Raw genomic sequence first — 12768 nt, forward strand, 5'->3', positions numbered from 1 at the left:
AGAAACCTTTCTGCTCAGCAAGCTTCTGTAAGTCTGCCGTTAGGCCTTGGCACAAATATAGCACTTAGTCTTAAGTTCACTTCGGGTTCTTGTCGTTAGTCCGAGAACAACTTCAGTGACCCTCCTGGGGACTCAGGCGATTGTGATCACCAATCAGCCTGAGCAGTGACTGTGTGTGCTAGAATCTGTTTCTTATAGGTGTTACTTTTTCAGGTGATCAAATGTGAAATTCAAACTTTCTTGGTGAACTCCAGGGTCACTGATGTCTTGGAAAAGATACAGAGCTGGCAGTCAGAAGCTGGCTAGTCTGGGCTCTGCCACCGGCCAGCTGAGTGTGGGGTAAGACAGCTGCCTCCCCTCTGCGAGTCTTTGATCATTGTGCCAAGAGACCTTTAAAGATTTGCCTTCGACCCAATTCTGCAGTTTTGGCTTTTGGAGTTGTTTGGGAGCACAGATAGGCTTTGGTCTAACTTAGGAGTTTATTTATTTATTTATTTTACTGTTATCCTTTTTAATAGTCCTTTAATTATCCTTTAATTTATTTTGATTTTTAAAGTGTACCATTCAGTGGTCTGGAGTGCATACACGAAGCTGTGCCGCCGTCACTGCCATCTAATCCGGCAGTGTTTTCTTCCCTGCATCACCGGGGCTGCTGTCCCACTGACGCGGTGGAGCCGGCTCCCTCAGGGGCAGGCAGCTTCTTTGCTGGGGCTCCAGGTTCTTTCTTGGCCTCTTCTCCAAGTGTCTCTAACCTGTCGAGTACTAGAGTTGAAATTTGAACAGAATGTTCTTTTGCCAAGGTCTCAACACATAGTGCTCTTTCCTGAGATAGTTTATTGAAAATGGTAAAGGGTGAATGAAGACCCAGTTTGGGCCCAGCTGCTCTCAGTTGGCAGGAGAGGGCTTGAGTAGGGTTCCACTGCATTAAAACTGTGCTCTGCGCAGACTCTCTCCGTGCGCTACGTGGGGTCAAGCATCCCACGCTCTTTAGTGGTGGCTGGAGACCTTGGTGGTGGTGACTCCCCTAAGGAGAGGTGAGTCCCAAAAGCTCAGCTGAGGCAAACAGGGGAGCAGTGCATGGGAAGGCTGGCCTTTAGCTTGGTGGTTTTCAGGCTGAGCTGGCATTGGAATCATCTGGATGGAGAGTTAAACCACAGATTGCTGGGCTCCACCCCCGAGTTTGTGCTTAGTAGGTCTGGGGTGGAGCCTGCGAATGTGCATTTCTACCATGTTTCCTGTGAAAGCCACCTTGGTGAAGAATCTCAGCCTCCTGGAAGGGCGCTCTGACTTCACTTGACCTGAGTCTCAGCCCTGCCACCACTGTGCAGCTGAGGAAGGCTTTGCTGTGCTTCAGCTGTGCGGGGTCCAGCTGAGCTTTCTAGAGCCTTTTCTCATGTCTCAGTACCTAGACGTAAGGGAATGCAGCGTTAATTTTTGGTATTTATCCAAAGTATTTATTTAAGTCTTACTATCTAGGAAGCCCTTCTCAAGCGTCGTGGCAGTGGTAGAAGTATGGGAAGCATATTCCAGTTTTTGTGATTTTTGTTTAAAGAGGTAACATGAAAGATAGACTCTACCCACCTTTCTTTTCCACCTCCATTTGGCCCAAATAGCTGAAAATAGCTAAACTCTAAAGCTAAATGTCATAACTACCTACTTACCTACCTACCTGTCTACCCTCCTTCCAGTCCTTTCAATACTACCTACCACGTGTTTCTAATGATAAAATTCTGTTAGCTTGGTACTTACGAAGTTCTGTTGAAAATTAAAAAGAAGTTCCTAAAAATAATCTTAAGTTTCCCAGTTTTAATGCTTTGACAACAATGAAAAAGGAAAAGCACAAAGAGGAATGTTTCCGAGATGGTTGAGAAAGCCTGGCTCATGGGCTGGGGTGACGGAGGTGAGAGAAGAGTGTGTGGCAGGTGGTTTGTTTTCTGCTTGTTAGTTGTAAGAGCTCATTGTATGTCTTGGCTAACAGTCCTTTAGCAGTTGTGTCTTTTGCAAATATTTTCTTCCAGTCTGTAGCTTATCTTCTCATTCTCTTGATACTGCCTTTCAAAGGGCAGAAAATTTTAATGAAGTCCAGCTTATTAATTATTTCTTTCATGGATCATGCCATTGGTGGTGTAACATACCCAAGGACATCTAGTTCTTCCTCTGTGTTGTCTTCTAGGAGTTTTATAGTTTTGCGTTTTCCATTGAGGTCTGTGATTTGTTTTGAGTTGATTTTTGTGAAGAATGTGAGGTCTGTGTCTAGATTCATTCTTTTGCATGTGGCTGTCCAGTGTTCGAACACCATTTGGTGAAGAGTCTATCTCTGCTCCATTGTGTCGCCTTTGCCCGTTTGCCCAAGATCAGCCCACTGTATCTCTGTGGCTGTTTCCGGACTTTCTATTCTGCCCCACTGACGTGTTTGTCTGTTCTCTGGACAGCTCCACACTGTGCTGAGTGTGTGGCTTCGTAGTAGGTCTAGAAGTCAGGGAGCGTCAGTGCCCTGACTTTGCTCTTAATCAGTGTGGAGCTGGCTCTTCTGGGTCTTTTGCCTCTTCTTGTACACTTAGGAACAGTTGGTTGACACCCAGGGGGTTTTGAGTGGGATTGTGTTGAGTTTATAGATCAAGTTGGGGAGAACGGACATTGTGACAGTGTTGAGTCTTCCTGTTTAGGAACGTGGAATATCCCTCCATTCATTTAGTTCTTTGATTTAACTCATCAGAGTTTCATAGTTTTCATCATATAGATTGTGTACATAATTTGTTTGGTTTTTATCTAATTATTTTGGGGGGAGTGCTAGTGTAAATAGTATTGCGTTTTAAAATTCAAATTCCACTCGCCCATTACGGATATGTAGGAAAACAATAGACTTTTAAATTAAATTTATTGGGTGACATTGGTTAACAGAGTCACCCATATAGGTTTCAGATGTGCATTATTGTGATACACGATCAGTATATTGCATTATGTACCCACCACCCATAGACAGATCATGTTCTGCCACCATGTATTTGTCCCCCTTTATCTTCTACGACCCCTACCTCCTTCTCTCTGGTAACCACCGCACTGTTATCTGCCTGAGTTTCAGTTTTATATCCCACATATGAGTGAAATCATATGATTCTTAGTTTTTTCTGGCTGACTTGTTTCACTTAGAATGATATTCCCAAGGCCCATTCATGTTGTCGTGCAGGGCAACACTTCTCTGTTTCTGACGGCTGAGTGGTGCTCCACGGCACACACACACCACGTCCTTCTTTTTCCAGTCCTCCGCCGAAGGGCACTCCGGCTGGCTCCTTGTTTTGGCCATTGTGGGTGTAATGCTGCAGTTAACATAGAGGTTTGCATGTCTTTGCAGATAAATGGTTTTGAGTGTTTCAGCTAGATACCCAGAAGAGGGATTGCTGGGTCGTTCGGTCACTCTATTTTTAACGTTTTGAGGGGCTGCCAGACTGTTGTCCATAGTGGCTGTAGCAGTTTACAATCCCAGCAGCAGTGAGTGAGGGTTCCTCCCCCCCATAACCTCTCCAACAGATGTTATTACCTGTCTTGTCGATAATAGCCATTCTGACAGGTGTGAGGTGGTATCTCATGGTGGTTTTGATTTGCGTTTCCCTAATAGCTAGTGAAGTTGAACATCTTTTCATGTATCTGATGGCCATTTGTATATCGTCTTGGGAGAAGTGTCTGCTCTGGTCCTTTGCCCATTTTTTTAAAAAAAAGATTTTATTTTTTTTAGAGAGGGGAAGGGAGGGAGAAAGAGAGGGAGAGAAACATCAGTGTGTGGTTGCCTCTCGTGCGCCCCCTACTGGGGACCTGGCCTGCAACCCAGGCATGTGCCCTGATTGGGAATCAAACCGGCAACCCTTTGTTTGTAGGCCTGCGCTCAATCCACTGAGCCCCACCAGCCAGGGCCTTTGCCCATGTTTTAATTGGATTGTTTGTTTGGTGTTGAGTTGTATGAGTTCTTAATAAATTTTGGATACTAGCCCCTTGCCTGAGCTGTTAAATAACATCTCGCATTCAGTTGGTGGCCTTCCTGTTTTGTTGTTGATTTTTTCCACTGAGCAGAAGCTTTTTGTTTGATATAGCCCCATTCATTTTTGCCTTTACTTCTCGTGCCTTTGGGGTCAAATACATAAAATGTTCTCTGTGACCAAGATCTATGAGTTTAGTGCCCGTGTTTCCTTCTGTATACTTTATTATAGTTCCGTATATTATATTTAGGTCTTCAATCCATTTGAATTAATTCTTATACAAGGGGACAAACTGTAATCTAGTTTCATTCTTTGCGTGTGGCTTTCCAGTTCTCCCAGCACCATTTACTGAGGATGCTTGCTTTTCTCCATTAGTTTTTTTTTTGGCTCCTTTGTCAAAAATTATTTGCCCGTATTCCTGTGGTTTTATTTCTGGGCTCTCAGTTCTGCCGTTGGTCAGTGTGCCTGTTCTCCTGTCAGTGCCACACTGTTTTGATTATCAGAGCTGTGTAGTGTAGTTTGAAGTCAGGTAGTGTGATACCTCCTGCTTCATTCCTTTTTCTCAGGATTTGCTGTGGCTGCTTGGGGTCTCTTGGTTTCATACAAACCTGGTAATTTTATTGTTCTCGTTCTTTAAAAAATGACACTGGGTCCTGGCCAGGTAGCTAAGTTGATTGGAGCACTATCCTGTACACCAAGAAGTTGTGGGTTTGATCTCTGGTCAGGGCTCATATCTGGGTTGAGGGTTTGATCCCTTGTTCAGGTGCGTAAGGGAGCTAACTGATTGATGTTTCTCTCCAACCCCCCCCCCCCAAAAAAAAAAATCAATGGAGGTGTCCTTGGGTGAGGACTTAAAAAAATTACATTGGGATTTTGATGGGGGTTACATTAAATCCGTATATTGCTTTGGATAAAATGGCTGTTTTAACTATGTTGATTCTTCCAACTTATGAACACAGGTTATCTTTCCATTTCATTGTATCTTTTTCCATCTCTTTTAATAATGTTTTGTAGTTTTTCGTATATAGGTCCTTCACATCCTTTGTTTATTCCTAGGTATTTATTTTTTTGGTTGCAACTGCAGAAGAAGTTTTTTTTTTCATTTCTTTTTCTGAAGTTTCATTGTCAGTATATGGGAAAGCAGTGGGTTTTTATATATTGATTTCATAACCCGCAACTTTACTATATTTGTTTATTGTTTCTAATAGTTTTGTAGACTTTGGTATACCAACCACTTATGACTGTTTATTAGTTCCAGGAGCGTTTCAGAAGGCCAGGCCATTTGAACAGAGAGAGCCCGTCATTCTGTGTGCGGCTCACGGCTGAGGCAGCCCCTCCTGCAGAGGTCAGTGTGGTTGGCACTGCAGGGATGGGGGAAGTCCCATCCCAGAAGGTCAAGGACAAGGTGTTTCTGTGGGGGCTGGGGGCTCTCCCAGGCTGTTCTTTGGAAGCTGGAGTTCTTATTTAGAGAGGGCTGCAAAAGGCCGTTTTCAGAATTAGGGGAAGAACACTTGACTACACTTACTTTTTTAACAATAAGGAAAGAGTTGAAAGAAAGGGGAGATGCCATTTGCTTCCCATTTCTGAGAAAAGATACATTAAATAGCTTGAAATTAAGCTGGATCTTTAAATTTAGGTCAGAGTGTAGTCATTTCTCATTTTTCCTGACATGCCTTTGCTGTAGCAACAGTCTCCTGTTTCCTGGCATCAGAGACTGTTGTTAATGTGCCTGTTAAAGTGTTATTTTATACTTGCACTGTTGAACAAAATTTAGACTTCCTAACTCCAATTGGTTTATTTAAGAATCATTTTTGTTAAATGCTTTAATTATTATTAATTAAAATTGTTATATTTAAGCATTTTCCAGTGACTTAACAATTCGTTTCTCAAGCAATTCAGAGCACCTGCTGTGTGATGATTATGTATTTTTTATTTCATAAATAAGGGTAGCGAGACATAAGTGTTTGGGAATTGGCATTTATCATCATCTAATACGCTGTGTAATTCACTTTTTTAAATTGTGTATTGTCTGGTTGCCCCTACTAGAGACAGTAAGGTCTGGGTGGACCGGAGTCTTCATCTGCGCTGTTTCCCGATGTGTCCGGAGAGCTCAGAAGAGTGCCTGGCACACAGTGGGTGCTCAGCGACTGTCACTAAATGGACGCGTGGAGACTCGGGCGACAGATACCATTTAGGTGTGCTGCTCCAGGGTGCTGCTCATACGTCGTCCCTGAGTTAGACAGCCTGGCTGAGGAGCTGTCGTCGCTAGCTCCTAGCAGATCCGTGGGGGCTTCCGCTGACGAGCTCGTGGTGTGGAGGAGAGGAGCAGTGTGTGCTCTTGGCGTGCACGCAGGTTCCCGAAACCACGGAATGGAGGGTTGGAGCAAGCACACTCAGTTCTTCCCCACACTCAGCAGTCAAATTAGTCACTCCTAAGGTGGGGGTGAGGGGGAGGCAGGAAACCAGGGGGGCCTCTGGGGAGAAGCCCTTGCCATGTGGAAGCAAGCAGCCTGGGAGGCAGGACCTCCCCACCCTGCCCATCTGCACGTCACACAGTACAGTACAGGTGGAACGATGGCCAGATCACCCCAGAGCCCCCGTCAGAAAGAAAGAAACGGCTGGCTTGGGGTAGATGTGTCTTCAGAGCTTTTTCTGTGCCGTTAAGGTCCCATATTTTATTTAACGCAGAATAGGTTTACGGTACATGTGGTTTTGTAACCTGGCTTTTCTCCTGGTGTCTTGTGTGCGTCTTTGGCCTTTCTGACAGTGGCACATGGCATCGTGTTGGTTGCCCGCAGGTTGTTCGCAGGCCATTGAATTTCAGGCTGTCATTTACACATACAGCAGTATTTTTGAGGGCCTGATGCCTGCCAGGCACTGATTACGGATGACGAGGAGACCAGACAGATAAGTTGTGGTTCTCATGGGTCTCACAGTTCAGAAGGAAAGACAGCATGTAAGTAAACGAGTAGATAAGAATTTCAGAGAGTGCTGAGAAGAACATAGAACAGGATCCTGAGGTGTGAGTGTTTTAGGTGGGTTGATTATGGAAGGTCTTTCTTAGGAAGGGATATTTGAGCTGAGATCCAAATGCTAAAAGAGGGCTAGCCACTTGAGGATCTGGGGGAAGAACGTTTTAGTCAGAGGAGACAGCAAGTGCAAAGGCCCTGAGGCAGGAGTATATTTGGTTTGAGGAACCATACATAAGACATTGTGGCTGGAGCAGTATGGAAGATGAACTAGGCAAGGTAGGAGGGGGCTGGATCTTGAAGTTCCTTGCAGGCAGAAGGACTTGGAATTTTACTTGAAGAGTAATCGGAAGTTACTGGATGATGAGCTGTCAGAAAGTGAGTGTTGGAATATGGATTTTTAAATTTTCAAAGCCTTTCTCTGGCTGCTCTGTGGCTCATAGAGAAAGCAGAGCGACTAGTTAGGAGGCTGTTTGTAGTAATTGGCAATCTTGGTGAGAGATGATGGAAGCACATGTAACATCCATATCAGGCTATGGATACCTTTGCGAGGGACATTGTTCTTCCTACCACAGAGGTCGCTTGAGAGACTGACGCAGTGAGGATGCAGAAGTCAGCATTGGGTTGAGGCACCTGGAAGCGGAGTGTTCAGTGCAGAGGCCCAGTTGGAGTGGGTTGAAGAAGGAATGTGGTGAGGATATGGGGACTGCAAGTATTAAAGTAAAAGACGCATGACTTACAAAGGGAAAATGCTGAGTGCAGCTATAGGAGAGCGAAGCGGGAGCCCTGGTGTGGCCCAGAGGTTCAGCGAAGACCTCCAGGGAAGGGGCATGAGTATACTCCTGTGTGTTGGAACAGATTACCTGAGGGAAGAACCCAGAGTGAAACCAAGGAATGGTTTGGGGAGGGGGAGCTAGCCGAAGAAAGAGCGAGTACAGTTATGTTCAAATAAGCAGAATGCACTGATGGTGCTTCCGGTTGCCTCTGGTCAGCAGCCAGACCACTGTCGGCAGCCCCTATAGGCCTCCTCCCACCCTGTCGGATGTTGCCAGCACCCCATGGGTGTGTGGCCGAATCTCTGAGGTCAGTGCAGAACTTCAGTGTTTCACTCCTCGTGGACCAGCTGTGGTCTGGCCACGCCTCGGCGCCATGGCGGAGAGCACGCGTCCTGTGTGCAGTGCAGAACCGCCATCCTTTCCTGCCCCGGTTTCTGGGTTTCTGTCTTTACTTCGTTACGTTTCAACAACATTCATACTCAGTGGTCTTTGTTGAACACTGGGCTCCAGGCAAAACGGGGTGAGCCACCTGCTGGAGCATACCAGTGTTTCTGGCTGTTGGCAGAGCCCTGACTCCTTACCCACAGTTACCCCTCACTTCTCCAGCTAATTACCTAATGACTCCTCATGCCTTTTCGGGACCTACAGGAGCCCACAGTATATGATTGCTGCCTTCCAAATACCCTGACTTTCCTGCCCTCCCTGCCCACTCCTCCTGTTGTACCCGCTGGACAGTCCTGGTCCTGAATGAACCCCGTTTCCTGGCTTCTCTGCCCACTCCCATGAAGCTCAGTGCTGCTGGAGAAAAACAGGATAATGAGTCAGGCTTGTACCTTCAAATTCTTCATCATCAACTTCAAGTGGGCTGCTAACACTACCCACAGTTTTCCAGTGTTCTCCACCAACTCAGGGTGCTCTGGCTCTCCAGGACCACCCGATCCTTTCTGCCTTCTTCTCACTGACCCCTTTCTCATCACCACCACCGAACCGTGAAGGGGTCTTCCTTCCTTTTGTCCAAGGCTAGTCTGTTCACAGGAGCCCTGGAGCCCAGCCTGCTCTCTGAAGTGGCCGTCTTACAGCCTCCTGCACTGTGACCCGTCGTTCCCTGGGACCATCAGGTTGACGTGCAGGGGCCCTCTGGCGTGCCCTTCCTGCACCAAGAACAACCAACCTCCCTCGCCCCCAATAACCACATTGTTCTAAGCTTCATAGCAAAACTTCTCAAGAAAGCCGTCCACGTACTTCCTTTCCTTTCGCATGTCCCAGTTACTCTCTGGCGCTCCCTGTCCATCTATGCCAATGTCACACAAATCGCCACACCCAGCGGACACTCTGGAGCCTCTTCACAGCTTTCACCCCAGTTGCCTCTTTCTCCCTCCAGATGCCCCGTCAGTGATGGCGCCATCTTCTGGGTGGTCCTTCCCCAACCTCTCCCCAAGTCAGGCTTTCCTTCTCAGTCCAGCCTTTCAAGGGTGAAGCTGCTGAGGGCTTCTACCCCACTGTGTCTCTTCACACAGCACACCCTGTCTAAGTACACTCATCACTGTGTGTCTTCGCACAGCCCACCCTAAGTACACTCATCACTGTGTGTCTTCGCACAGCCCACCCTAAGTACACTCATCACCGTGTGTCTTCGCATGGCCCACCCTGAGTACACTCATCACTGTGTGTCTTCGCACAGCCCACCCTAAGTACATTCATCACTGTGTGTCTTCGCACAGCACACCCTAAGTACACCCATCACTGTGTGTCTTCGCACAGCCCACCCTAAGTACACCCATCACCGTGTGTCTTCGCACAGCACACCCTAAGTACACTCATCTACCCACACCACTCGGACACTATCTCTGTGTCTCAGATTCAGCCTGGCTTCTTTAGAGGCTGACGCAGACGCTGTGCAGGCACTCTGGACTCTGACTCTGTCCCCACACCTGTGGCCCTGCAGTCACCCTCATTTTTCTCTCTATCCCCCCACCAAGTCTCCCTCTGCCTGTCTCTGTCACGGGTTGCTGTGGTCCTCTTACAGTGGAGTGAAGATGCCTGTGGATGCCATCCCAGATGCATGTGTTATGGCACACCGTGTTCGCGTGGGGTTACAGAGGAGGCCAGGTGTGTTGAGACACTTACTATCCAGACAGGAATACAGCACAGACTTGTTACATGACAGTGTACACACTACGGATCTAGTGGTGGATCTGTAAGTACCACCAGATGAAGAAATGGTACACCCACAACTGGTGCCTCGTATTAGCACATCGGTAATTGGGATGAAAGAATCAGATGACACAGTCACAGGTAATGGCTGTATTGCTGAGGGCTGTTGCCTGTATCCGCAATTTAAAGAAATCCTCCCTTTCAGCTGGAGGTTAATGAAACAAGGATGTAGTTCTTTTCTCATCCAGGTTCATGGACCCTGTGCTGTCTTCACTGGACTCCTTCCACTTCCCCGTCATCACTGTCACTACCCCTCACCTGGACACCCCAGGAGCCTCCTGTGTGACCTTCTTGCCTCTACCCTGGATCTCCTCTATCCCCACAGCAGCCATTTACCTTTTTCATTTATTTATTAATCCTCACCCGAAGACATTCTTTTCATTTTAGAGAGAGAGAGAAGGGGAGAGAGGAGGGAAGATAGAGAAACATCGAAGTGAGAGAGGAACGTCAGTTGGTAGCTTCCTGTACCGGGATCAGCTCCTGGGCTGGGGAGAGAACGTGTCCAAACCAGACGTCACATGCACCTGCCCCCGGACAGTGGGTCACACCCGCAGCCCATGCATACGCCCTGCCTGGGGATCAAACACACAGCCCTGTGTTTACAGGACAGCGCCCAACCAACTGAGCCACACCGGCCAGGGCCCAGCCAGTTATCTTTTTAAAACAGTAAAATGCGAGTCAGTTCAGGTTTTCCCCCAACTTTACACCCTTTAATTGCTTTCCACTGTTTTTTGGATCTGAATTTAAACACGTCAAGATGGCTGTCAAATCCCTGCTCCTCGTCCCCATGTTCCCTGAGCCTGGCCCTGCTTTTCTCACACTCCTTCTGTTGTGCTTTGTTCTCCCCAGCACAGGACCACGGCGCGCGCTGTCTCTACCCTGTCACACACTGTAATCTGTTGCCGCATGACCTATTGCTACACCCTCAGTGGCTTTAAACATCGTGCACTTACGTGCGTTTATTGTCTCACAGTTTTATGGGTCTCGTGTCTAGCAGGGCTGAGCTGGGCCATTTTCTTTAAGGTCCCCCCGGCTGCAGCCAGGGAGTAAGTTAGGCAGGGCTGGGGTCTCACTGGAGGGCTTGATTGTGGAAGGACCCTGTTCGTGGTCATTGGGTTGTTGGCAGCACTCTGGGTGAGCTGCTGTTAGATTGCAGCCTCAGTTTCTCACTGGTGATCAGCTGAAGATGGCCGTTAGCTCCTCGTTACTTGTACCTTTCCAACATGGCTTCTTGGTGCAAAGCCAGCAAGGGAGAGGGCGTCCCAGCAAGAAGGATGCTCCAATCCTGTGATGGGATCACTCAGAACCACCAGTGCCCCATCACTTGGCTGAGTTCCGATGGTTTGGAAACAACTCCCAAGTCCTGTCTGCATTCTGGAGGGGTTTAGGCTGGAGCCCTTGTCCCACTCTGCCCATTACCACACCTGTCTGTACGTGCACGTGTCCTTGCAAGAAGAAGTAGAATTTCCATGCGCCTCTCTAGAGCAGTGCCTCGTGGCAGAATGCCCTGGACATACACTGAGTCTGCCTCCTAAAAATGTTGAGTCTCAAAGACGGTGATGAGCAGTTCCCCAAGTGTAGGTTGAGAGAAGGGGAGAAAACGACTTTCTCATATTTCTTCTTATTTCCCCTTTTCTTTCTTTCATTTATTCTCCAGTTACTTACAAAATTCCTACCATGTGCCAGATGCTGGGGTTAGACACAGGATGACCAAGGCAGCTTGGAGTTACATGTTAGTACAGGTTGGTGCAGACCGAATCTGTCGTTCTCTGGAACGGAGGCTTTCCAGCGGTGCTGCTGCTGAGCCTGAAATGGTCTTTAGAAAAAGGTGGGAGAATTTTTTGGGTGTCAGAGTGAATGAATGTGTGGGGAGGGGTATTCTGTGCAAAATGGCAAAAATGTTCTCACTGAGGACCTTCGAGAACCAGCCTTTGCTCCAGTCCAGTGCTCTTCATGTTGGTGGTTTTCACCCCTGGCCCAATAGGAAAATCAGCTTTTTGAACATACCTGTTCTGGGCCCTACCCCTGACAGATCAAACTGAGGTATTGGGGTGGGGCCCAGGCTGGGGATTGTAACAAGCTCCCTAGGGGATTCTAGAGTGCAGCCAGGATTTAGAATCACTATCTTCAGTCCACTGTTGACTGCTTTCAGAAGAAGTTTGAATTGCTATTAAACACATTGTGGTTAAAAGTAAGCAGAAGGCAGTCTGAAGGGGAACATTTGTAGTAGACAAGTGGGCTTTATTAAATGTACAGTTACGTCATTAGAACACAGGTTGTTTGGAACCAACCGACACTACTGATTTTGGGTTAATCTCTTAAGCCGCAGGTGACAGTCTGGGACCTGTTAGGGCAGAGGTTATCCGTTTCTGTTTTTCCTGCAGACTTCCTCATCCTTCTTTCCTTTTTGAATACTTCTGCCCAATATGATGAAGCACCTGTTTGTAACAAATTACTTTTTTCTCTTTCCGTAGCTCATCTCCATCAGTTAGCTGCTCTCCTCTGTCTGTACCGTAAGGCTCTTTGATGTGCGTTCCATTTCCCGCCCAGCCCAGGACACTGGGACACTGGAGCACTGTGAGCACTCCTGATAGCGTGGTCATCCAGTCCGCAAAGACAGAGTTTTGCAAGATGATCAGTTTCTCAGAAACTTCAGGCAAAGTACAAATTGCAAATTTGGAAATTTGTCATGTTGGCATAGTCAGGGACAGATCTGGGGAAATGATCAAGAGGTGAGCTCAGACCTCATGTAGGGCGTTCTCAGAGTAGGTCTTGGCTCCTATGAGTTTTTCATTGAGGATCGTCTTACTAGTGGCAGAGTAGTTATGACCGTCCTCA

General features: G+C 47.3%; 1 protein-coding gene across 31 annotated transcripts in view; it reads left to right on the forward strand.

Annotated features, from left to right (window-relative positions):
- CAMTA1 (calmodulin binding transcription activator 1) overlaps nt 1-12768 on the forward strand; it is a 761376-nt gene that overhangs the window by 40570 nt on the left and 708038 nt on the right. For 14 of the 31 annotated variants that reach the window (XR_008426384.2, XR_008426376.2, XR_008426380.2 and 11 more), the window contains exon 4: nt 5224-5316. The exons of the other annotated variants lie outside the window; for them this stretch is intronic. Coding sequence is in view for 1 of the 14 variants with exons in the window: in XM_053920478.1 (XP_053776453.1) it covers nt 5224-5316 (93 nt within the window). In the remaining 13 variants the exon portion in view is untranslated. The remainder of the gene's footprint in view (nt 1-5223; nt 5317-12768) is intronic. 31 annotated transcript variants of the gene reach the window in all.

This window comes from Desmodus rotundus, chromosome 3 (genome assembly GCF_022682495.2).
Source record: "Desmodus rotundus isolate HL8 chromosome 3, HLdesRot8A.1, whole genome shotgun sequence".
NCBI lineage: Eukaryota > Metazoa > Chordata > Mammalia > Chiroptera > Phyllostomidae > Desmodus > Desmodus rotundus.